The sequence below is a fragment of the Callospermophilus lateralis genome, chromosome 4, assembly GCF_048772815.1.
Source record: "Callospermophilus lateralis isolate mCalLat2 chromosome 4, mCalLat2.hap1, whole genome shotgun sequence".
Taxonomy (NCBI): Eukaryota; Metazoa; Chordata; class Mammalia; order Rodentia; family Sciuridae; genus Callospermophilus; species Callospermophilus lateralis.
Window position 1 is genome coordinate 63,680,995 of NC_135308.1, and position 27,175 is coordinate 63,708,169.

General features: G+C 41.3%; 1 protein-coding gene across 16 annotated transcripts in view; it reads left to right on the forward strand.

Annotated features, from left to right (window-relative positions):
• Mical3 (microtubule associated monooxygenase, calponin and LIM domain containing 3) overlaps window positions 1-27,175 on the forward strand; it is a 210,628-nt gene that overhangs the window by 120,400 nt on the left and 63,053 nt on the right. For 12 of the 16 annotated variants that reach the window (XM_076853912.1, XM_076853916.1, XM_076853914.1 and 9 more), the window contains 5 exons: window positions 2,136-2,243; window positions 4,763-4,870; window positions 5,451-5,637; window positions 11,649-11,737; window positions 12,958-13,045. In XM_076853912.1, the coding sequence (XP_076710027.1) occupies window positions 2,136-2,243; window positions 4,763-4,870; window positions 5,451-5,637; window positions 11,649-11,737; window positions 12,958-13,045 (580 nt within the window). The remainder of the gene's footprint in view (window positions 1-2,135; window positions 2,244-4,762; window positions 4,871-5,450; window positions 5,638-11,648; window positions 11,738-12,957; window positions 13,046-27,175) is intronic. The other 4 variants (XM_076853923.1, XM_076853925.1, XM_076853926.1 and 1 more) reach the window with 2 other exon arrangements.

Consider the following 27,175-nt stretch of genomic DNA (forward strand, 5'->3'; position numbering starts at 1 on the left):
TCTTGAAGTAGAAATATTAAGAGCAATGCTGTTTGCCAGTCTGAGGATTTACCAAGAGTAAAAAGGATAAGTGGAAAGAAGGTGATGGCAATATGGATATGCATAATGAAAAGCTTCCACTGGTCTTTTTTAAAAAACTAAGGGAGGAATCACTGATTGCAACTGACCATCATAATTTATTCAGTAACATAGATGACCAGTTGAAGAGGCCTGCTTATTATATGAGACTTTTGGTTATTGTTGTTATCCCCCTCCTTTAAAAAAGATCCCCAGATGGGGATAACTTTGCAGCTAGAGTAGGTTATCTATAGTTGCTAATCTCACATAAGCCCTTTATATTATTTTTACCTCCTCTTCTGCCTGTCCTTTCTGAAAAATGCAGTTATGGCTAAGTAGTAAATCAGGTTATTTCTCAGATCTGTTAAGAAACTAACCATAGCACTCTCTAACTATGCCTCTCACCAGATTGCCGTCAGGCAGCTGTATGCTGTCAAGATGGGAGTCCTGGGTTAGGGATCAAGGTGAAGGGGCTGTCTGTTGCACCTTCTCAGCATGGCTAGGCCTTATTTTATTTTCCTCATGGCTTATCATGCAGGTTATTAGGGCTGTCTTCTCCCACAGGCACTGTGAGAACCCAGCCTTCATCCCAGGCTGTACTGTACATCTCTCAAAAAGAAAAGTAGTCATTTTCCTTGAGCAGGACAGTACCCTACATTTTGGAGAATGTCTGTTTTAATGAGGTTCTGATGATTTTTACTAACACCTAAAAGAAGAAGAAAGGGAAGTATGTTGAGTAAAAGAAGAAATTGGCCAGGAGCAACACTTCTGAAGTCTAGGGTTACCAAGGGGAAGAGCACAGAAGACAATAAATGTTTGGGGATTTTTCTTCCTTTTTTCCCCAAGGAGCTAGTATCTGGATTCCTCAGTGCAGGGCTCTAAAGTCCATGCCCAACTCCCTGAGGGCTTTTGTAGCTGACTCTACCTTGAATGCTGAGCTTAGGACCAGGGACCTAACTGAGCATCTGGAGCAGAGTATAGGCTAGTTAGGCACCAGATAACTGCCATTCCATGTTGTTACCCCAAAAATGTTGTGAGTGTGTATTGGCTGAAGTAGGGGGTGCAGTGGATCTGGAGGAGCAGAGAGCTTCTCATTACCGTAATAGCAGTACCTCTGTTCCTCCAAGCCTATAAATATTTCACCTTGAACCTGGTAGGAAACTAAGCAGTTATTACTTGCTAACGCTTTCACCTATCTCACTCTCTGGGCCAATTGCTGAAGAAAACACTGGCTCATTTTTGCTGTATGTGTTGTGTGCAGTCTGCAGAAGATGTGGGAGCTTTGAGTCTTGTCTCCTATTCATTGCTTGAGGTTTGGCTGGCCTCGTTGGCAAACAGAGCTTCTCCAAGCACTAGAAAGAGGATAAGCACTATTCCTGCCCTTGATACAGAAAAAGCAAGCTTAGCTCTATATTTACTGTCTCTCTTGCTTGCTAATTAGAAGGCTAATTGAATAACGGGGTGGTGGCAGAATTCTTCCTTACCCAGGAGAAAGCATGGCTTGGGCCAGGGAAAGGGCTCTCCACAGGGGACAAGGTATGTGTTTGCGGTACCTGCCGACGCCTATCCTATCACTCAGCTGGCAGAATTGCCCACTTAGAGGATGGGTGGAGTAAGAATACCAAGCCAGAAAAGACAAGGCTTTCATAGCTGGTTTACCTGTGAAGAACGACGTATCTCTATGGTATATCTTTTTCAACTAGGATTCAAATTTGGGCTAGGAATACAGCTCAGTTTGTAGAGTACCTGCCTTGCATGCCCAAGACCCTGGGTTCAATTCCCAGCACCATACACACACACACACACACACACACACACACACACACACAATCAAAAATGCACTGTTTATGTTCAGAGCAAGCTTCACTATAAGCATTGGAAGATAAGTAAAAAACAAAATGGGAGCCTTGATTAGGGAGCCACTTGTGCTTCTGGGAGCTAAAAATATTTCTTTATCATATGTATTAGATAGAAGTCTAGAGTAGAAGGGTCTAAAACTGTCAAAATTTCTTGATTGAGTATGACTTTTAATTTAACATTTTCCTTTGATTTTTCCCCCTCCATCTTGTATTTTATAGACAGAGCCTGAACCTTCTCGTCGATTTTTTGTTGACCAGTGGGAGCTTTCTCTTAGTCTCCGCTCCTCCAACCGCCCTGCCTCTCCCTCCTCCGACTCCCTTCGACAGGTAGCATGGTCTGAGAATTGGCAAAACCATGTTTCCTCTGCAGCCTCTGCTCACTTCACTTTCACACATGCCTTCTGTCCAGAGGTCTTAACCTTGGCCTCTCTCCTGTAAGAAGCTAATGGTGTCTGTATGTGTGAGGGTTACAGCAGACACATAAATTAAAGAGGCTGCTGGCTTTCACTGAATTGTATTTAACACTGCCAAAGTCTGTCAAAGTAAGCCTACTTTGATTGTATTTTAACTATATTCAATAATGATTTTTTTAGCCATTGGTTTTTTAAATTTCATATGCCTTTGTAATCATGTATTACATGTTGTAATGAAATCACTTAAGCAGAATAGTGAATCTGCATTATTCTGAATGCCTCTTAACCTGTAATCACGTGAGTAATGAATGCTGCTATTTCCCACAGTAGCACTGATCTAGCCATAGAGGAGTTTGTAGGGAGACTGGAGCGTCTTTTTGCCCATTCTGTTTGTGCTTCCTTTTCTTGAGCTAGTACCAGATTCTGCGGTACATATGTGCAGAATCACATGCATGTGTGTGGTGTGCAGTACTTTAATCTAGTGATTGCTATGCTTTGACTATTTTTTAAGAACAGGGAGAAGGAAACCATCTGCTTTTCTTGCCAAAAGCAAACAACTTAAGTTTTCACCTCTGGGAGGTGGGGGGTGCTTAGTGTTACACCACATTGCTGAGAATTGAATGTGACAAATGCCTTTACACATGAGCAGCCCCAGGCTGTAACTACTGAGGATGATGGTTTCTGGCCATCAGAGAAGGGTCTTGGCTGTGCAGTGGGGGCACAGGGGTTGTACAGTGTCCTGGCCGCATGTTTGACATCTGGTCTACATTCACTTGTTTGCGACAGAATGAAAAAAAAAATGCAATTTTCTGATCCCTCAATTTTCTGTTTAGTCAGCTACTAAATGATCTGCTCCACTTTGCCTGGTGTCTGCCTATTCTAGGCCTAAGTGTATCCAATGTCCCTAATCTAAGGAAGGTTTAGATCTAAGAACCACTTGTTTTTTCTCAACTACTAATGGTTATAGCTGTGAAGTTAATAGACAAATGGCTATAATCCTTGGAAATCTCCTTATTTTTCAATTGAGTAATATGATTTCTCAGTTCCAGCTAAGCTTTGAGCTACACAACCAAGAATTGTTTTCTCATTTGTGCTTCTGTTATTCCCAGATTTATATGAGTTAGCTCCCTCCCCATCCCCAGAGTACTTCTCTTTGCCCCTGCCCAGCCATGGCATATCCTGGGTTGGGCAAGGGCAGATAAAGGTTATCACCAGTAATACCAGAACTCTTACACATGCCTTTTTATGTTTGTCTATTCAAACCACTTCCTAAGGGGGTTATTTACTTCTCCAAAATAACTGCATCTACTGTGTTTCTGAGTCAGAATTAGATTCACAGCCTCCTGAATTTGTCAGGGATCCCCCTTGTTCCACATAATTCATGAAAAGAGAAGCACATAGCACATGGAAAGTGACCTGGATATGGAGTCCCTAAAAGATTGCCAGCAAGACTTTGCATTCCCAGGGACAGGCTCCAAAGCTGGACTGCCCTGGGTATCAGCCATGGTGTGAGCAGGATGGCTTATCATGCAGACATTTCTCTTTTTATTTCTTGAATATTGCCAGGAAGAGGATTGAATTGGTTGGATTTTCTTTTTCTTCTACCTTTTCAAATTCTAAAAATAATCCCTTCTGGACTAGAAATACATTTTGACTTCTCAGGATTAAGAAACTTGTTTACATGGCTGCACTGTGTGGTTAAGATGCCCCACCCAGCCTAAAAGGCTTTGGCATTAGTGCCTGGATAGATCATAAGGGCTTTCTTATGCTGTTCTCAAGCCCCATTAAATATCAACAGGGAAAATGGGCAGAGAAGACTTTTTCCAACAGAGCTCAGGAATGTCTGCTGCATGTAATAGTTGCTATATGAGTCAAGTGCTAACAAGGAAGATAAAGATTATCACCAATAATACCAGAACTCTTGGCATCAGTCAATGACCCCAGTGGATTATCATTTGCAAGAATGAGCTTGACTTCCTTCTAAATGAGGAAGTCTGAAATGGAGGTCAATGTGGACATCCATTGCTTGTGTGGAGTTATTCCTCTTGAATTCTTTGTGTGTAATTTGATTCACCAGGGTACGTGCCCTTCTTACTGTCTTCTGTGTTTTCATCCATTCTGCCTTTTACTTCCTATCTGCCTGAAAGTATATATTCCAAGAATAAGACATGGAAGACCAAGTTCTCCCTGTGGAAAGATCATCTCCCACAAATGCTGCTCCTTTCTATCCTGACCACCACCACCCCACACAAGTAGACGCTGACACAGTGTTTTACTCACCACCATTTCTCTGCTTGTGGGCACTGTGTTGGCATGGTTTGCTCCTGCACCGTGTAATCGTTTTACACCTTAAAATAGTTTTTTCTTGTCTTCTTAATTTTTTTCCTTCTCATTTCCTTTCATTCTGGTCATTCTATAATCTCCAACCAATAGAAGTATATAAAGATGTACACGGGCGGAGTGAGCTCATTGGCTGAGCAGATAGCCAATCAGCTTCAAAGGAAAGAGCAGCCCAAAACCCTTCTAGACAAGAAGGAGCTGGTAAGAGATATCTCAAGGGCACTGGTGCTAGCCTTCACACTGCTATGGGGAACAAACCTGCTTTGTTCCAAGGAGCTTAGTAAATTGTTTGGCCGCTTGTGTTGGCATGTAATAATTTTTCAAGGTTGTCTGAATTTTGATAATTGAATGTTTAGAATGTTGTGTGGAAAAGCATTTGTACCTCTAAAAGTAATCACTCATAGAACACTCTAGTGAACACTGAATATGTTTATACCAATGCTTCCCTCTAAAAAGAATTCTGTCAGAATGATTTGGTTTGATTAGGAAAATGTAAACTTGGATCCTTTATCAGAAGCAAATTTTGGTTGTTGATTAACACTAATTCAGGCTTCACTTTGTACTGAGGGCTCCAGGGAAGGGCTTGTGTGTTATAACTACTGCAAGAGTGCTGCTGTTCTTCTGGAGAGACAAAAGCAGAGCAAATGTGGCCCTTTAGCACTTGTAGTCTATCTCCAAATAAAAACACCTGGTAAGAGTCAGCTTCACCTAGAGAGGGGTTGTACAGCTCCAGGAGGGAAGACTGAGAGGCCTTGCCCTAACTCCTTCTCCCCTCTCCCAGGGCTCCATGAAGAAGGAGTTCCCACAGAATTTGGGGGGCAGCGACACGTGCTATTTCTGCCAGAAGCGGGTCTATGTGATGGAGAGACTGAGTGCTGAGGGCAAGTTCTTCCACCGGAGCTGCTTTAAATGCGACTACTGTGCCACCACCCTGCGCCTCTCAGCCTATGCCTATGACATTGAGGATGGTGAGTCAGTCTGCACCTTAGCCTATACCTAGAAACTGAGCTTAGGCACTTTTTTTGTCTATTTGAGCTGGGAACCTTAGGTCCTTTGTTGCTACATTCTTCTGTGTGCTTTTGTTGTAGCTCTACTAACCCTTCTCACCTCTCCCCCTCCATTATTTCCTTTTTTCTCTGAAACTCTTTCTTATAAATATTTTTCTGAAGTCACCAGGATGTATCATAGTGTTACCCAGTAATTATGGTAATGAGAATGGCATGCATTTACCTAAATCAGTTCTCTGAGTTTACACTCCCTTGCTTTTTTACCTCATGGTGGGATCTTGAGGTAAAAGGACACAATATGGGGCTGGGACTGTAGCTAAGTGGTAGAGCATTTGCCTCACAGGTGTGAGACCCTGGGTTCAGTCCTCAGCACCACATAAAAACAAATAAGTAAATAAATAAAGTTTTGGTTTTTTTTAAAAAGGACACAATATGGATAAGCCTTGTTGTCTTTCTGGTAGTGGGGTTACAGATATGTAGAATTTATGCTTCTTGCCTATAGTTGATGACATCAAATAAAAATAGATCCCAGGCCCCTTGATTCTTAAGCTTCTGCCCCTGGGAGCTGACTGAAATATGCCTGATGTTGCTGTCTCCCTCTGGCATCATCATCTTCTTGCCTCGTGTTTGAGGAATGGACAGCTCATTGCCCAGGGATTTACTGTAGCGTTGACTGTTTTTACAATGGAAAGACCTTGGCCAGTGGAAGGTATAGAAGTGGCTGGCCACCTGTAATCTGAAGATCCTGAAGGTTAATAGAAATAGGTAAATGAGGCAGTGGCAAGCCCTGCATCCAATCCTATAGGAACGGAAGGAACTTTGTGGGAGATAGTTTTAGTGGTTCAAAATTACCAAAGAGCCTGGCACAGTGGCACATGCTTATAATCCCAGCAGCTTAGGAGGCTAAGGCAGGAGGATTGTGAATTCAAAGAGCCTCAGCAAAAGTGAGGTGCTAAGCAAAATAGGACTGGGGATATGGCTCAGTGGTCTGAATTCAATCCCCGGTACCCCAAAAGAAAATTACCAAAGAGACCTAGATTACTGGAATTCATGGGTTGGCATTAAATCTATTACATGATAGGTGATTTATTGATTGAAAATATTGCAAGGTAATGTTATACAGAAGGGCCAATTCAATTAGGACGGTCACTCCAGTTACCTAGGTTTTTCTAATAACGAATAAACAGGCCACTCTGCCAGAAGGAGCAAGAAAGGATTCCAGAGTACTGAATTAAGAAAGGCTAACTGTTGAGCTGGGGATGTAGCTTGCCTAACATATGAAAGGCCCTGGGTTCAATCCCCAGCACCACCAAAAAAAAAAAAAGTTGGGGCAGGGGAGAAGAAAGGTTAACTCTCTTTTTATAATCATGGCACCTTCTACTCTTTTTTTTTTTTTTTTTTTTTTTTTAAGAGAGGGTGAGAGAGGGTGAGAGAGAGAGAATTTTAATATTTATTTATTTAATTTTTTTTAGTATTTGGTGGACACAATATCTTTGTTTGTATGTGGTGCTGAGGATCGAACCCGGGCCGCACGCATGCAAGGCAAACACGCTACAGCTTGAGCCACATCCCCAGCCCACCTTCTACTCTTAACTGTGTTAGTAAAGAGCACTGTCCAAACAAAATTAAAAAAAAAAAAAAAGCATTAGCATTATTCAAGATGGATGAAGTGACACATGCCTATAATCCCATCAGCTCAGGAGGCTGAGACAGGAGGATTACAAATTCAGAGGCTGCCTCAGCAACTTAGTGAAGCCCTAAGCAACTTAGTGAGACCCTATCACAAAATAAAATATAAAAAGGGCTGGGGGTGCTGGGGCTGGGGCTTAGCGATAGCCTACTTGCCTGGCATGTGTGAGGCACTGGGTTCGATTCTCAGCAACACAGACCTTTATTAAAGGTCTATCAACAACTAAAAAAAAAAAAAGTAAAGAGCTCTATCCAATTAGGGAAGAATTAAGATAGTTACTCAGGCAAGGAAAATAAATTTCATTATTTCTGTTCTGCTTTTCCCATACCCCTGCTCTGGGTAATACCTTTGATTCCAAAGATGATGGTTGGCAGATGGAGCCCACTCAACATCTTGTAACTGTCCTTAGTTAGGTTGTTTTAGTTATTTTTTACCTTGGGAGATCCCTCAGGGTCCAGCCAGTTGGTCCATAGATTATTTTGGCTGTGGATATGTGCTCATCTTTCCTGCACTCTCTTGAGGATACAGATAAAATCTAAATGTGCCTCTAGTAGCTTAAATTCTGTTTTAGTCAGTTTTCCATTGCTTTAACAAAATTCCTGATATAGTCAATTTATTTAAAAAAATTTATTTTGGCTCACAGTTTTGAAGGTTCCAGTTCATGACCAATTGACCCTGTGACAACATAACACATTAAGAGAAGGAACTGGGGGTCCACAATCCCTTCTTGGGGACACCCCCACCAATGATCTAACAACCTCCCACGAGGCTCCACTTCTTTAAAGGTTCCATTACCTGCCAATAGCATTACTCTGGGAACCAAGCCCCTAACAACATGGGCCTTTGAAAGAACATTCAAGATCTAAATAGTAGCACATTCTGAGGGGACTGATGAGATAAGACATAGGAAGCAAAGTTTACAGTTGTAAAAAGGGTGTAGTTATGGGCCAGGTCACATAGTGAATAGTATAACTTAAGTTCAGTGCAGGAAGAAATCAATCATGTTCAACAGCAGTTTGGAATGACTTAACCAACCTTCAGAAATGCATGTGAGAAATGAGAATTGGCTAGCAGAGGGGGGAGATGACTTTTCAGGCAAGAGAACAAGTGCCCTGATCCAGTGGCCATTAGCTAGCACAGGATGAAGCTAGCCTGCCAAGACATTATTCTAGACAGCCAGAAGAGAGGACAGTGAGTCTACACCAGCTTACCAAATCTTAACCCAGATAGAATTTTCATCAAATTAGCCCCTTCAAAGGATTTCTTCTCTTCTGTCAGGGGACAGGCAGACTAGAAAATGGAATTAAATTTTAGGGGCATACTGAAGTTTTAGCCTGTTCTATACACAGGTTATTAAATGAAGAATCTAACTGAGATAAGAGAAATTATAACTCTGGAGAAAAGAATTGTGCCAGGTCCTTTAACACATAGCACATCATTTCATTCTCACAACAACCTTGTGAGGTAGCTGTTTTTTAGTTGTAATTTGCCAGTTGGAAAGCAAGTTCAGAGACATTATAAGTTGCTTATCCAATTTTATGCAGCTAATACGAATTGGTTTGTACTAAATGACCTCTGAGATCCATTCCAGAGCAGGCCCTTCATTAACTCCAAACTGATGAATCAAGATTCATGTACTTAAAAGAGATGTCTGTGATTTGCCCTTGTTGCTGTTGAATCTGCCCTTCAACTCTTTAAAGGAAACAGTCTGTCCCAAACCAAACTACTCTCTCCCTTACCAAATGCTAGCTCGTTTTTATTTGCTGTCAAGTCTTATTTGTTAAGACTCTAAATTAGATAGTATCTTGAGTTGTTCCATATCATCTTAAGGAGAGAAAACAGTCTCCCAAGGGGTCTTATGAAGTCTCTAGGCCAGCCACTACTTCTTCTGCCTGGACCACTGCTTTCCCTGCCTCCACAATTGCCCCTTTAGTCTGCTTCCGTAGAGCAACCCAAGGGATCTTCAAAAGGTGTTAGTCAGATCTTACCAATCCTTTTCTTACTTTATTACCCACTGTAGTACAAATAGAATGTGCAGTCTTTTCCAGGGTGAGAGAGCTTAGCATGTGTACCCTATCCTTCAGCTGTTACCTGACCCCAGTTCGTTGGGAAACATAGTGGTCTTTTTCCCATTCTGTAAACGTAATAAAACCATTACTGTCTTGGGCCTTTGCCTTGTCTTCTCTGGAATAACGCCCCCCCGTCCCCCGCCAGTCTTTTCTGGGTGGCTTCTTGGCCTTGCCATTTCCACATGTCCCCTCCTCAAATGCCTTCCCAGACCTCTAGCCACTCAAGTTCTGTCATACCCCATTTGGTGTCTCCTCATTTTCATTCACACACAATCTGCCCCATCCAGAGAACTTGTCTGGAGGTTCTTCAGTATTTAGATTTTACTTCTTACTTAAGGACACTCAATAAGTTGTTGAGCAAATGGATAAATGACCCAGTTTACCTTATTCCCTTTTCTAGGCCCTTACCTATTTATCAGGATTGCTTAATTTAGGTTATCTGTAAAAACCTTAATTTGTAGCTGATTTATAACATTAGCCTGGTTGTCTTTACTAATTGAGACAGACATCATAGCATAGTGGTTAAAAGTACAGGCTCTGGAGCCAGCTTCAAAGTGGAACACTTTGGGCAGATTGCTCAGCATTTCTGTGCCTTAGCTGGGAAAAGGTGGATAATAATGATACCTACTTCATTGGGTTGAGGATTAAATGACTCAATAAATGTAAAGCAGTTAAAATAGTGTCTGACACATGGTAAATGTTAGATAAGAATTACTCTTATTAATCTAAAAAGCAAAAAGTGCTATTAAGATTTGGAAAAGGGTTTAAGAAGATATATTAATTGAGCACCTGAAACTCATAACATCTGATATCTTAATAATCTGATGTCTTTATATCAGATTATTAAGATTATTATGAGATGAGTGTAATGTTTATTTCACATATGAAGAGGTAGTTGAAACAGGCTAAATATATACAACCATTGAGTGTTTGATACAGTATTTGAGCTGAGATCTGATTTCAGAGCTCATACTTTTCACATAAAGTACTATCTTCCTAGAGAAAAGAGTTTCCTGGAGTTTTCTTGAAAATTGCCTTTTGTTTTGGTTTTTGAGATTCATTTCTGGAACTTAAACTTCTTTATTAATTGAAAATACCAGAGAAGGGTTCCATGAAGATTCAGTCGGGTTCCATGAAGATTCAGTCGAGTTCCATTGAGTTGTATTTTAAGATCTAGATTTCTACTTTAATGCAAAAAAATAATAATTTTAAAACAAAATTAACATAAGAAAAAATAGAAGACAGAAATTAAAATAACAATAATTGGCTATGGTTTTCTCATACTATAATAAACAAGACTCTTGGTTACAAGTAATAGAAAACCAAGTCAGATTCAAATATAAGCTCTAAATTTATGTCTTCCTTCCAGATAATAGCACCAGAGAAGGGCTACCTGTTCTTCACCTATTTGCCAATTATGGCCCTAGTTACCCTGCCAATTCCTGGGGCTTATATCCTGAGGAGGATGGTGGGAGGTAGTATTCTGGTTGACCAACCTGATTATATTTCTACTTCTATAGTGGGTAATGTCAGGCCACATGATTGATAGAGTCTATCAGAATTACATGGAGATGGGAAAGGTATTTCGTACAGAAGGATATTTTTTAAAAAACCAAATAAGTTGCATATGAACCAAGTACTAATACACTATTTATTGGTGACCAAAACTCACAAAAACAATATTGCACTGGATAGTGGGTGATGAAGGAGGTAAGACCTATGGTTGTAGGAGAGGGAAGGGGCAAAAGTGGACCTGTCAGAGTGAATGCCAGTGCTGCCCCAGCTCCTGCAGCCTTTACGCCTCCACCCAGCACTTGCATTCATCCTAGCTTTCCCCAGAAATGCTACTCCCAGCTTTCATGTGACCACATCTTTGTTCTTTATACACTGCCACTTTGTTAGCTGGCCCTGCCATGCAAGCCTCACATCTTTGCTGTGGGCACTGATTGGGTAATGGCTCAATGACCTTCACATACCCAAAGAGAAGGTCCCACCCACTTCAGGCACAGGGGAGAGGAGGGCTGGAATCAAAGTTTAAAGGGAGGGATTGGCTTCCTTGAGCAAGAAAGCTGGGCCTGTTGAAAGGGTGGGATGGTGGTGACAACATCCTGTGGCTGAAGGAGATGGACAGGAGTGTGCCAAGACCAGCGAGTCAAGTTCAGAACTACAGAGTTTTGCTTACTCACTTTTCCCCTGCTTCTTGCTGTCTACAGGTAAATTCTACTGTAAACCACACTACTGTTATCGACTTTCTGGCTACGCACAAAGGAAGAGGCCAGCTGTAGCTCCTCTGTCTGGAAAGGTAATGACAATCCTTCCTATAAGTGGGAGAAAAGCAGTGGGTGGCACAGTTTGATTGTTGGGACAGGTGGGCTTGCTGGATGGTCATTGGAACATTGCCTGTCCCTTGAGGGCCCAAGACGTGGTTGCATTCAATTTGGGGAGGGAAGCAGCCTTTCAGTCTGATGTTGTACTTCAATAAAGTAATGTCATATCCACCACCTGAGCTGAACTGAAGAATTATACTGATCCTCCCTTCTATTCACTCTGCCTTTGTAAATAAGCCTCTTTTTGAAAGGAGAATGCCCTGCAGCTGAGGATAATGTCCTATTCCTTTTTCACATAGTTAGAACTCTCATCAAGAGAGGCAGTAGTGAGAGAAGAGGCATCCTAAGGAAGAGTTTCTTCCATTTCTTTAGCCCCTGCCTTAGGGCATCTAAGAGCACATGGGAGCCAGACCAATCCTGCTCTTCATGCCAGAAAGGAACTTGACTGCAACATGCTCTGCCTGCTAACTTCTTTAATATCCTTGTTCTGCAAGTTACTTGTCTAAGTTCACTCGTTCGTTCGTTCGTTCTTTCTTTCTTCCTTTCTTTCTTAGCATGGTCCCTCTGCTTTTCTTTGTCAAGGTGACCTGAGTAATCCCTCCACTGCATGGACAGCACCTTGTCAGTATGCAGGCTGATTACTGCTGCTTTGAGAGGCTTCTTTTGACTGCAGAGGGACTGGTGGGAAAAGGTATACAGTTGGCCCTCTGTGTCCACAGGTTTCACATCTGTGGATTTAACCAACCATGGATGGAAAATAAAAGGAAAAAGATTGCTTCTATACTAAACACAAACAGACTTTTTTTCTTGTACTAATCCCTAAAAAATACAGTATGATAGCATTTACATTGTATTAAGTATTATAAATCATCTAGAGATGATTTAAAGTACATGGGAGATTATGTAAGTTATGTGCAAATACAATGCCATTTTAAGGGACTTGATTATCCACAGATTTTGGTATCCGAGAGGGTCCTGGAACCAGTCCAGCACACCAATGGATGACTTGGGTGGATAGAGACTTTGACTTCTAGTGACTTCTATGTGAATATGTCCTTGTTTCTTTAAAGAAAGACTGTGAGGTATATAAATCTTGGTTGACAAGAGATAGACAAACCAATCAGATTGTCATTACCTCCTGAGATTTGAGGGCTTCAGTCAGAGTCACTCTTCTTTTTCTTATGGACTCTCCCAGGAGGCCAGAGGACCCCTGCAGGATGGCCCCACTGCAGACACAAGTGGACGGGCCAGTACCATCACCAGCTCGGCTGAGAGAACTCCAGGTAGCCTCACTTCCTTGTTTGGCTGGGTGGCGCGTCACTCTCTCGGCCTCTGTGACAAGGCTAAGGGGATGAGCCAGCACCTCCAAAAGAACATTTCTTCATTTGGGCATCAAGTGGCCCAAAACCCTTTGGACTCCTTTTTTATGTGCCAGCTGCTTGCATTTGGAGTCCCCTTTCTGTATGGCCTGTCAGAGGTGCTGGTACAAATCGGAGGGGAGTTTCACTGGCAGGCTGTGAGCTACTAAGTGTGCCATGTGGTAAGCAGTATCATCCAAGTGTGGGTAATGTTTATTCGGAGTCTCAGTATGGACACTATAGCCCATCCTACATCCCTCGGACAGATCAGGGTGCAGACCCTCTTTAGGTAAACTGGAGTCTAGAAGAAGCTGCTGTGGTTAACGACCCAGGTGAGAAGCCAAAGTTGCCAGACCTCCTTGTAGTTTTCATTCAGGACTCCTTTGACAGAGCGTCGAGTTGTATAATTCAGCCCTGTGGGCTGAATTTGTGTTCACCAGAACTTGAAATTTTTACGTCTTATTTCCTAGTTAGGCATCTGGATAAGCTATCATTGTTCTCCTATTTGACCTGTAACCATTACAGGACATAAACTACCCTAAGAACTTTGGGGCTTTTGAGTTTGCAGTGAGGATGAAAACCTGTCTGTCACACTTTCATTACTACTTCCTATGTCAGGACCTGAACAGCACCATTCTACCTCTAAAAACATTCTTGTTCTGGTCATCAGAGTAGCACTGGGAGGACTCAGGGCACCCAGCCTGTGGAGTAGAATTATTTTGCTTTTTTCCTTAAAATTTCCCCTCTAAGCCCCTTGTAAAACTAGCCTGTGAGATATATCCACAGTTCTACAAACTGCTGGGAAGTCCTGAGGCCCCAAATTGTGAATTTCCTCCCATTCACAGCAAATATATCTCAAGCAACCATTAACAAACTCATGAAAATTAAAAGGTTATTGGCCAATGCCAGAAATCATGGAGAAGGAATAGGTAGTAGAATTTTCATGATGAAAAAAAAGTTATTCTTTTGGCCTCTCGATGAACGGTACCCAGAGTTGCTTTTTTCCCATGCTAAGAAACTATTATGAGCCTTGGGGTGCTCATTCTGGGCAAGGGGGACATGCCCAGAGACTGGACACAAAGCCTTGGGGGCAGTTTTGAACTTAAAACAAGGCACACTCCTGCAAAACCAGCTCATTCAGCTCCTGCATGTATCTTCATCATATTCAGAAGAGTATGTTAAGTGCCCTACAGGTAGGACCAACATTTGAAAGCCATGTTTAAGCCAGAAAGGATTTTTAAGCCTTGTACAGTCGTCAGACCCTTTGTGATCTTTCTAATGAAATATAACAGCACTGTGCAATTGATATGTTCTGAGCATGGGAGGTATTGCTGGCAGAGAAGAGTGATAGGGATCCAGATAACTTTGGCTCTTCACTAGGATGTGCATTTAATCAGGTGGCAGCTCAACCTCATTAGTCTAGACCTTACTCCAGCAAAGATGGATTTTCAAAGGAACCCAACTACTCAGTAAAGCAACCCAAATTAAACCCCCCCCCCCCCGGGTAAGGCATACGAACATTTCTTATAAAGAATGATAAGGTTTAGGTCATTCCTGAACAGGTTGGGTTTGCCTGCTTTTCCATCTAGTTCTGGTTCTCTTTCTGACTAATTGAAGGCATAACAGATTTCAGATTTTTAGAAATTCTGAAAGAGTTCCACAGAGGAGAGAATGTTCTACAAAACAGGGAGAGAAGATAAGAGTTGGCAGTGCAGTTAAAGAATCAAAACAATCAAGAAAGAATCAGAGCCTGAGAACATCTCAGGCCCCATGGTTCTTGATTCTGAGGTAGATCATGGGAGGTACCTATTATGGCATAGGTTGAAAATGTTGTATCTGGAAGGTACCCCAGCCTGAACCCCTAAGGTGAGGAAGTCAGGCACTGTCACTTCCCCCACCATTTAAAGTATTCTCTAGGCAAAAAGAAGGACAAAGAGCTTAGGGCTAATGGGTTTCCTTGATATCTGCCTGTGGAGACTCAAGCTTTTGGAAGTTAGACCTCTGAGTCCCGAATATGCTCCAAAGCATAGTTGCTTTCCTTGTGAGCTAACTTGTGCTAGTCTCTGTAGAAAAGAATTATGGCTGTTATTTGTAGTTGCCATGAAATAGATTTTTTTCTCTTTTTTATATATATTTCTTTCTTTAAATCCCAAACCAAAGCTTTAATTATTTAATAAGAATTTCTTTCAGAAAAGCTCAGGTGTTTCAGCATTCCAGAATGTGTATCATAGAGAACCTAGAACCTGAGTACACCTCCTCCACTGAACTCTAGACCAGAAAAGGCTGTGAGTGAATGAGCCTGATTCTGTTGTGTGACTAAGCCATCCTCCCTCGAACCACATGCCCCCGAAACTTACAAATGGAAAAACTAGACTAACAGTCAGCTAGTCAGTATTTGACCCTGCCATACTTTTGCTTTGTGCCTCCTCTCTGTTGTGGCATTTCTGTCTTCTCACTTGTGTTCTTTCCCCTTGTGCCAAAATAACTGCTGTTGCCAAAAAAAAAAAAAAGAATAAAACAAAATGCAATATAATCCACCAGTTAAAAGAATGCACTGCAGGGATGGTTTTAAGTGTTGTCTTTCTCTGGTACACTAATATGTAACTGCTAGTATAATTTAGTGTGTTGGGGACATTGTTTACAGTATTTTGTTTGTCATGTATTTTAATATAGAAATTCTAGTTCTGTTTTCAAACTTATAAATGCTACTTTTCCAAGCTTCTTAGACTTACTGCTACAGATAGTGGACCTGGCACAGATTTTCTTACTCTGGCCTCATAGTACCTGCCCTGTCCTTAGAAAAATCTGGACAACAGCAGGCAAAGAAAGAAAAAACTCTAATGGGATTCCTTTCCCCTGGGACATGAGACCCTCGGTTGCAGTTGTTTTGGATTCTTTTTATCTAGAGGAATTCCCTTTTTACCTTCTATCATGAATAACCAAAAATGAAGCTAGGGATTGTGTAGTAACAAAGGAAGAAAAGAAATGAACTTTTCTCCCAGAATTAATCATCTGAGAATATATGCAGTGCAGACAGCAGAGCACAGGTGCGAGAAGCATGCCAGTTGTCTGTCGTTTTGTGAAGATTGTTTTAATAAAGAAGTTGCAAGGTTACTATTGGCAGTCTCCTGCTCCCTGTCCCCAGACACCTCTCGTGTAATAACCTTTGGGTTCCATAGTTTAGATCCAGATGGGCCATTAAGAATTGCAGGCATTGCCCATACCAGCCAGAATAGCCAAGCAGTACAAGGAATTCATTCAATTCTGGGTTGCCTGCCTGGCAGAGGGAAGTTAGGAAATCTTCTTACTGTTTACCAAGTCCTCTTCCCTTAGGCATTTTTGGAAAACCAAGTAGAAAGAATTCTGTAATCTAGCCTTCTTCCTTAATTCTATCCCAAGAGTCATAGTTGAGTTGATGGTAATTTATGAATGTTATATACATACATACATACACACACATACATATATGTATATGTAAGATTCCATTTCATATGTGGATAAATATTTGTATATTGTGCCCTAAATAATAATAGTGATAATGAAGCTATTCCTAAAGCTTTTTGTTCCTTGGTTCTGGAAAGGGAGCTTTTACACTGGGAACCTTGCCTCTGGTTAGGATTTTGAGGAACCACAGCAGACCAAAAACAGCATACCATATGGAAGTGGAGATTTGGGAAACTGGGTACCTCAAAAAATGAGCAGCATTACACACACACACACACCCATCTCATATAATTGATTCAGGAGCAACAAAGAACCAAATGCCCCACCTTCCCTCTGTTTTACTTTCGGGCTTGTGTATTGGCCCCACTAGGTTAGTTATTTCCACTTTCTACTGCCTTTTGGAGTTTGCTGTGTGTCTGGCTACTTCCTGCAAAACAGTGGAACATTCTTAGGTACTCCTAAAAGAGGCCCCCAGGTCCTTGCAGGGCTGGCCAATGAGTTAAGGGGTTTACTCCCCCTCCCCCATTCACTTGGGGTAGAGTCAGCAAGCAGAATTCCCTTGGCAATGGTACAAAGAAGCCAGAGCAAGGGAGAGTTAGCTGTGCCAAGGAACATGTCACCTGTCCACTCTGACTTTCCCTAAACCCTTTATTTTTGCCCTTGTTTTTAATCTGTGCTGTTGTGAGTTTTTGGTGTGTTTCTTTGTGAGTTTTTAATTTAATTGTGTAACTTTGCTTTTGCCGTTACTGTGAAATCAAGGTGTTGTGCTTTTAAGTTTTTTTTTTTAAAAACAAATGTTACATTCTTATTTAAGAGAATAAATTCCAAACAATCTTCAGGTTTCTGAGTTTTTCTTTTCCTTCCCTTTTTCCTGATTGGAGGGTGGGGATGGGTGTGATGTTCAGGCAGGTCTCCAGAATGAGCTCAAAAGCTACTGTGCAAAGGACTCTGGCTCCCGCCTGGGTCAGTGAGAGTGCAGTGTGTTGTCTAACATATAAACCACTAACCAAAGGGCTGTCTCTGCTCAGGAGGCTGGCATGGTACAAGATGTTTTGCTTTGCAGCAGATGTGAGTAAACAAGTACAAGAAAAGTGTCACCTGGGCCCACATGTCCCCTATTCACCAGCCACCATGAGAAACCCGTGGGCCAAGCAAATGGAGGGCTAGAACTCCCACACAGAGCCTGCATCCACCATGGCATTCCTCCTCTGTTTCTAACTGTAGCAGGCCCCTGAGGGGAACCAGGACCAGTTAGATATCTCCCTCCACCTTGAGGCTCTCACTAGGGGTATCCTCAAGTGTAGTGACTATGCTCCTAGTGATGCTGAAAGTTCCTGCTATTTCCTACTAACTGTCATCTCTCACACACTATCTGCTCAGACCTGATTGCTGTTAGAATATCCAGTTCTGTTTGGTTCCTCTTAAGCCTGGAAAGAGAAGAAATAGACTGTCCCCTTCTGCTGACCTTAGCAGTCAAGGCTGCTTCACCACATTGGCATGCCAATCACATGGGCACAGGCCCAGCTGCAATGCCAAATTGGACCAAAAAAGGGCACCTTAGTGGATGAAGCCTTTAGCACCAAACCTGTTCCTGCTGGGTCCTGGGAAGTTTGAGTGTTTTGCTATTTAAAAGACCTTAGTGTCTTCTGTCCACCCTGGAGCAGCCCTGCAGGAACCTTGAGGAGCATCAGGTTTCCCCACAGAGTAGAACAGCCATGTTCTTGGCCTTCCTAGGTATTCTAGATAACCATGCTTCCTACCAGCAAGGGCCTACCACAGTACTGTCATTGGCTTCATTCTAATCCTAAGAGCATTTGGTCAGAATTTATCCTAGCATTTCTTAAATGGCCTCTCTTGGCTGCTTATTTCTGTAACCATCCCAAATGCTTAGTCTTGCTCTCCTTTCTCTGAAATAGTGTCATGGTATCTGCAAAAGGGAGAGGAAGAATTGGGATGTGGGGGATGCAATAAACGACAATTAACAAATCGACCAAGAACAATGATATGACTGTGACTGTAGCTCACTGGTAGAGCACTTGCCTAGCACGTGTGAGGCACTTGGTTTGATCCTCGGCACCACATAAAAATAAATAAATAAAGCTATTGTATCTACAAAAAAAAACTTTTTTTAAAAAAGAGGTAGTGATAAGGATGAATGTGGAAGTGTCTATGATTTCCAAATTTTAAACCTTTTCTCCTATCCCCTTTCCATCTCCCAGTCATAAAGGGAGGGCCACCATCATTAGGATGATGTACTGAAGGATGTAACATCTGATGCAATTCTATGCCAAGCATTGTGAAGAATGTGGAAAAATTCCCTGTGGAACTGTTTTTTTCTGAAACTTCTTGAAATTCATTCTCTATTTTCTCATAAGTTCCCTGGCAGTTTCCCTAATTAAGACATTCCCTAGGTGGAACACTGTGATGCAGACACAAAAAGAGAACAGGCCATGAAAATGGGCCACTCTATTTTCACACTGATATATAGGGCAAGATGATGCTATGTAGGACCCAAGTCCCTCCTGAGGTACAAATGGAAGAGAAAGATCCAGATGGGGGCTGTCTTAGCCATAACAGGCAGGCAAAGATTTCAAGAAGAATCCTCCTTTCACAAAGCTCTAAAACCTCATTGAGCCTCCAAAACCTGACCTCATCTTGCAACTCCTATGCAGCCAAACATCCAGCAAGTGCCAACAAGTAGATCAGTCATAATGAGTGAGTAGGAGGGAGGGCTGCTGGCACTCTCACCTGAGTGAGATCATGGGACTGCTGTGTGCCTTCTTCACCACCCATGGCATTCAATGTGTGTGTTGACTGCCAGTGCCTCTTTCTTCACAATGGCTCCTTGTTTATTTATTGCTTTCATTCTGGAGGGAGTAGGCTTGTGCTGAAATCACCTTCCCATGCCTGAGAAGAGAAAGGGGCCTCCAGGCATATGGGACTCCTATTCAATTACTTCCAGGTTTTATCAGCCACGTGAACCTTGTCTCCCTTTTACTTCCTGTGAGCCAACTTCCACATGGCTCTATTCACACAGTTTATAAACATTTTCTGGATGTGTTTTAGGTTCTTCAATGGGTCTCCAAGGACAATAGGCAAAAGGTTGAGTCACTACCAATATTTAAACCCTAAGTCCAGGCTGACTATGATAGCCTTGCTGTTGGTGGCCTTTTCCTCCAAACATTGAGATGTATGCATGGTATACACAGAATGTTACCCAAATATGAAGAAGTTTCACACGCCTCACAGAGACCTCTTTATTGATATTAAAGGGACAGTTTTTGAAAACTCCTCAGCAGAAAGGGAAGAAAAGCCCCAGCTTTGCCTTGCTACAGACACTTTTGGGGCCTTCTTAAAGTGGAATAGGAATTTTTCTTGGCCTCTTTTGTTTTCTTTATCTCTCTAATTTTTTTCCTGTACTTTTTCAGCTCATTATGATTGTACGTTAATCACATGAAACTGTCCCAAGCATAACTATTAAGCAACCAATTTCCTTATTCTTGTAAAATACTAGAATTATTCCTACTTTACCACTACTATTTCATAGGAATTGAAGCCTGATTTCTTTTAGGACCTTACTAGAATTGTTGATCTTTAGTAATTATTTGTAATAAGTCACCTCTATCACTAGAGGAACTCAGACCCTCATACCCAGTGCTGCTCTGAGGTTCTGAAACCAGCTGTCATCTGCTAGGTTTGGATTATCCCTGCATCTTATGTCCTGGTACTACTATTCTATCAGGATTCTCTTAGACATAACAGGCAGACAGAGATTTCAAGTAGAATCCTCCTGAATTCCAGTCCCCTTTCACAAAGAGGGACTGGAACTAAAACCTCATTGAGCCTTCAAAACCTGGCCTCACCTTGCAACTCCTGTGTAGCCAAACATTCAGCAAATGCCAACAAGTAGATCAGTCATAATGAGTGAGCAGGAGGGAGTTATTTTGGTAACAAGTCCTACTTAATATAAAAGTAATGACTGATGATCAATACTGATGACCAGGCCAGGACCTAAGGGCACCAGAAGAACTCATGGCTTTAGTAGATTTTGGTTTTCTCCAGTAAACTCTTGGTAAAGCAGGGCTGTTTTACTGGCAAAGGCCTAAGTGTGTTTTCATTCAGTTCTCATGTTCTTTTAAGAGTAAGAAAGCCAGGAAAACTGTGGAAGTGAACTCCAGAGAGAGGAATTCTATTGGCATTGGGTCCCTGCTCAGAATTCAAACCTGAAAGTAAACATTGTGATTAGAAAGACTCTTAACTGAAACCTTAGAGAAAGGGTTTATTACTAAACCATCATAGCTTCGTGGACTGAGCTCAAACCTTGATAACCAAGGAGTAGCTGACTCTGATTATAACAGGATCATAACAACTTCTTTATTCTTGTTTCTCTGTTTTCTGGAGCCAAGTCAGAATCTAGGAAGACCAGTTTGGGGAGAGATCAGCTTTTTACTCACAATTTTATCAACTGGACACCAGAACTGCAGGTCCTTTTTTTTTTTTTTTTAAGTTGTAGATGAACCAATATCTTTATTTTATTTATTTATTTATTTTTTTGTGGTACTCAGGATTGAACCCAGTGCCTCACACGTGCTAAGCAAGTGCTGTACCACTGAGCCACAATCCCAGTCCTCCTACAGGTGCTTTTAAGAGCAAATATTCTCTCCTGATGTGAATGACTCTAAACCTGATTATATGACTTCTTCTTGTTTGGGTCCACCTTTCTTAAGAAATTGGCACTGGCAGGGACACAGTTATGTTGGGTACAGGAAGGAAGAAAAGAGGTTCCAGGGAAGTTCTGGCTGACATCCTTGAAATCTATGGAAACAGGTAGCACTGGGTACCCTGAGTGAAGAATAATTCATAGGTTCCAAGAAGCAAGAGCTAAAGACACTCATTTTGTTCTGTTGTCAAGAATTAACTTTCATTCTCCATTCTTCTGAAAATACCATAGCAAGGATCTATCTATATTTGCAACTGAGAGAACCAGCCCAGTTTTCTGCTGAAATATTGTCCTCTGTAGAATAAACTGAATCCAGTAGTGTGCATCTGTCATCCCAGCAATTTGGGAACCTGAGGCAGGAGATTACAAGTTTGAGGCCAGCCTGGGCAACTTAGTAAGGACCTGTCTAAAAAAAGTTTTTGTCTTTTTTTTTTTTTTTTTAATGTAAAAATCCAGCATGGTGACACATGCCTGTAATCTCAGTGACTTGGGAGGCTAAGGCAGGAGGGGAGCACAGTTCAAGACCAGCCTTAGTAACTTACTGAGACCCTGTCTTAAAATTTTAATTTTTTAGGAAGGTCTGGGGTTGTAGCTCAGTGGTAAAGCACCTTGGGTTCAATCCCCAATTTGAAAAAAAAAAAAAATTTTTTTTAAAGGACTAAAAGTATAATTCAGTGGTAGAGTACCCCTGGGTTCAATCCCCAGTACTTAAAAATTTTAAATAACAAATAAAACTTGAAGTATACTGACCTCTATTGTTCCCCACTCCATGTGGTTAATGCTGGTTAGTAGACCATAGTACTTCTTAACATACTAACTCACAGAAAACATGTAGGAAGACGCATAACAATAATGACAGCAACAGCCACAGTAGTAGCATAACTAACATGTAGCACTTTCTGTGTGCCAGGCACTATCTGGATACTTTATGTATTCTTCTCATTTAACACAACAGCCTGTAAGAGAGGTACTCCTTTGGAGATAGGGAAACAGGCACACAAAAGTTCATGATCAAGGCTATGTAACTCATGAATAGAGTCAGAATGAGTCTGTGCAAAAGACATTGTTGTACCCACTATGCCATACAGCTTCCATGCATTCTCTGTCACTTCAATGTGATGGGATTTAGTGAGAGGAAAAGCACTCTGTGTTTAGCCCCACATTAAAGTTTTCTTAAATCTGCCTGGATGCCCTGTATAAATCAATAAGTATTCATTTAATTATTCCTGGGAAAAAATGTATCTCCCAATTTCTTAGGCACTGGTCCCCAGGATTGGTAACATAACCTGGAAACACAGGATATGAAAGAGCAAAGGCTGCTGGGGTTGTGGCTCAGTGGTAGAGCATGCAAGAGGCACTGGGTTCAATTCCCAGCACTGCATTAAAAAAAATAAATTTAAAAAAATGAACATATATGTCCATCTACAACTAAAAATATTAAAGAAAGAGCAAAGGCTTTCATCATGGATATGTAGAAGAGAAATCATGAAATTGAAAAGAATAATAACCATGTGAATTACTTATAAATAATAAGAAATTGACTCTCTTTTTTTCTACAGTAACCCTCCTTGGTCAAATCAAATAAAATCAAGCCTAAAAACCTACCCTGCCAACAATCTGAAAGATGGAGGTATATTGATTATTTTCTGGGCCCCAATATAACTGCTTCTAAGTTATAAATCTGTTGGCTTTAACTCCTTTATTCTCCATCATCTCATTTTACTACACTTTTGTGAGAGTGTGTGTGTGGTACTAGGGATCAAACCCAGGGCCTGTTGCATGCTAGTCAAGTGCTCTACCCCCAGCCCACTTTATTAAAAGGCTCCACTGGTGGTTGAGCTAACACATCCATTCTCTTACCTTTACCACTTCCACTCTCCGTCCTCATAAGAAATTATATCTGCACCAACTCTGTGTGGAGTTTGGGCATAAGGAAAGAGAAAGACGACTTTATATTTCTTTTGTACTGACAGTTGGAATCCAACCACCTATGGCAGAAGAAAAATATGGCAATTCTGATGTGTATGGGGGTGGGGGTTTGAACCTAGGCCTATGCATGCTAAGCACACACTCTAATACTGAACTATATCCTCAGCCCCTAGAAATTCTTCTTCATTCAGTTTTAGTCATTTTAGTCTTTGTTCACACTTAAAATGATTGATTTTTTAAGTCTTGGGGCTAGATGTATATTATCATTCCGGATGGAAAGCTTTGGTTTTACCTTTTTGGGTGAAATTTGGTCGGGCACAGAATACTTTGAGGAAGTCTTCAGAGCACATACAGAAGTCTTGCCTTCACCTTGGAAAGGCATGCCGTTCAGCCGGGCTTGTTGATACATGACTGTAATCCCAGTGACTCGGGAGGCCAAATCAGGAAGTTGACAAGTTCAAGACCAGCCTCAACAACTTAGAAAGCCCTTGTCTAAAAATCAAAAGGACTAGGATTATAGCTCAGCAATAAACACCCCTGGGTTCAAGCCCTAGTACAAAAAAAAAAAAAAGAAAGAAAAGCATGCCATCACAGCATCACTGGGTAGCCCTCAGAGTTCATAGTTCATTTTTGGAAAATGGGAGAGTTGATAATACTAAAAGGAAGGTGTGTTTTTCCCATGCATGTTCACAAATTCAGTTTTCTTCCTGGGTGTAGTAAGAGTACCTGCTATAATGCCGTGGGGCTGTCCTCTCTGTTACTAAGCTTCTAGCAATAGTCTTTCAGTCAGTAGAAAAAAAAAATGAAAGTAGAACAGTTGCCTAACATAATGGCACACACCTGGAATCTCAACTACTTGGGAGGCTGAGGCAGGACAAACAAGTTTAAAGCCAGCCTGGGCAGCCTAGTCAGACCCTGTTTCAAAATAAAATAAAGTGCTAGGATGGAGCTCATTGTTAGAGCGCTTGCTTAGCATGAGCAAGGCACTGGGATTAATTCCTAGAAGTCAAAAAAAGAGGGGAGAGAAGAATTGGTCACATTCAAGGAAAGAAAACAACTGATTAGATTCATTGTTTGGTCTTCATTAATTCCTACTTGGGCCTCTGACACACACAAAAAAAAACCTGGACAGAGTGGTAGAGGCATATGTAGGTTGCCTTGTGTGACATTGTAAGGTTTGAAGAGTCACCTTTTGTAATTGGGTTGTGTCATAGGTGGTGAGAAGTCTAAATGTGTCACACATCTACTGATATACATGTGCTCAATGAGTGGCACTGGAACTAGTCAAATCCTCAACATCTGAACATCTCTGGGTTCCCTCTCTGGACAACATGCCAAGCTCTTGGCTCAGCCTGGCAGTCCTTGATAACTTGTCCTTCCATTGGTCAGGATATCTCATGTTGAAAACAAAGATGAGGATTCACAAGTTCACTGGTCTCTGTTCTTAATGTACCTTAGTCCAGTCAAGTTAAAATCAGAGAATTTGATGAGTTGGTTGACCTGTTTCCTAGAAGATTAGAAATAATTTGATAACACTTTCTACTCCAGAGTTTCTCAAGCTCAACACTGTTCACATTTTGAGCTGGATAGGTCTTTGTTACAGAGGACTGTCCTGAACATTATGGGATAATGGTAGTATTCCTGGCGTCAGGTCAGTAACATCCCCCTCCCTAAGTAATAATGAAAATGTTTCCAGAAGTTGCCAAGTGACCTCTGAGGGAAAAATCACCCAGTTGAGAACCACCAATCTTTTAAACAAAAGTCAAAAAAAGAAAAGACATGACATTGACATGCAGTTCACTTCAATTATATTATTAGTAGGGAATCAGGAAAGAGAGAGAGAATAATAAAAGCAGATTAAAAAATTATGTCTCAGTCTTATTGTGAGCATATACTTTCCACTGCACACATGCCTACTCACAGGTAGGTGCCCCTATAAAAATATTGTGTATGCTATAGGACACATATAAACAAAACACTTTAGAAGGCAGGGTTTAAAAATAGGAATAGAATTCCCAGTGTTCTCTTCCTGTACCCCAGTAGATTGTTCCTGCACTTCTAAGATATGCCCAATCCTTCCGTAGTATCCACAGCCTCAGAGAATTGAGCTGGATCCAAATGGAAGAAGCATAGATCTTGAAAACAGAAAATATTAATTTGAGCTTCAGTTCTGCTGCCTGTTATCCTTGTCATCTTCAATCATAACCTTTTGAGCCTCAGTTTCCCTACTTATAAAGCTATAAAATGAGGAAGAATTGTCACTCTCCCTCTTTACTTGGTAAGGTTGTTGTAAAGAGCAAGTTAAACTAAAATTTATGCAAATTGTTTATTTAGAAGCATGACAGGAATATCAAATAGATTATTATTGATAAATATTCTGGAAAATGGTGAAATACTTGGATTGAGAGAGTGAATTAGGCATGTTTCTACTGCCTGGCTGATGGTCTCCCTCACAGGTCTGTGCATTCTGTAGCGATTAGGCAGTATGGCCCAGGGGGCTTTATTCCTAACCAACAAAGATTTGGGGAGACAGATCAGTTATGGAAGGTTGGACTCTCTCTAGTTTACAGCAGAGTTGGCCAAGGGGAGTTGATCCATGTTACATGTCAGCTCTTTTGAAGCATTGGTACATCATGCAAGTGCTTGGGAAAGGGTCCTCTCAAGCCCATCAGCCTGTGTTCTTGGTTGTCTTCTTGTTCAGAACCTGTCTGTCTCTAAAGACTAACAAATAGTTCTCTTGGTCCATCAGCCTGTGTTCTTAGTTGTCTTCTTATTCAGAACCTCTCTGTCTCTAAAGACTAATAGTTCTCTTCCAGGCCAGTCTCTTCTAACAGATAAAAACAGAAGTCTGATAGACATGGGTATCAGATGGTAGTTGTGGGCATTACTGGAGATGATTTTATTTCCTTTCCAAAAATGTATCTAGCCAACTTATTTATGAGTTGTTGTTGTTGTTTATCTTTAAAAGGAAAAAGAAAGGCATCAGAGAGCCTTTTATTGGGATATGGATTTGTCCCCATTGATCCCAAGATATTGAAGATCATTTTCATGGATCAAAGACCAGGCCTGCTCTGGGTCTGTTTAACTGGCCAAATGTGGGCTACTGTGGAGCCATGTTTGGACATGATCTGAACTGGTAGTGCCATAAGCCCTTTGCTCTAGGAGATTGGGGGGCCTGGAATTTAAACCTGGTATGTTTAAATGGAGGTATAGCTCCCCAGTGCTGCAAAAAAATGAAATAAAGTCAGCATCTTGGGAAAAGCACATCAGCTGGAAACTTGCTCTTAAACTTGTTCATAGTTTTCTGCCCTCCCACCTATCTCCTCCTCTTGTCATTATTGGGTCTAGTCCTCCAGTTTGCAAACTGCTCTCTGAACTTCTCTTTTTGGTGAAGTGAAATAATTACTTTAGGATGTCAGTTTATTTAAGGACCTTAATGCTGAGGGTCTCCTGAACCATTGGTGTCTTCATTAGAATTTCTCTTCCCTTGGTACTAAGAGATTATTACTATCTTAGTAGATTTGCTCTTTCCATGGGCCTGGTATTTCCTATGTTTCTGCTGTCATGTACTGCACTGAACTATCTACTTGAGAGACATGATGGCCTTAAAAATTCTGTGTTAAGATGAGGAAACTGAAGCCAGAATATGTTCACCCAGTTTCTTAAAATTATAATGAAGTAATTCCCTAGCTTAGACATAGGATTAGAAGTCTTATCCTGATCACTTTTTCAAAACATTTTATTGAATACCTATCCTGATATCCTACTAGGAACCAGGAGCACAAAGGTGACTAATTCCCTTTTATAACAGAGCCTCTGGTTTTGAGGTCCATTCAGACCTCTTGGTTTTAGTGTGCCCTGTTGAGCCATCTCTTTTTTCCTGCTGCTTAGGGTTTTAAAGGCTGAACCTACAACTGCTTATTTTGTACATTGTTCATGTTTAACTATATAAAACCTCCTGG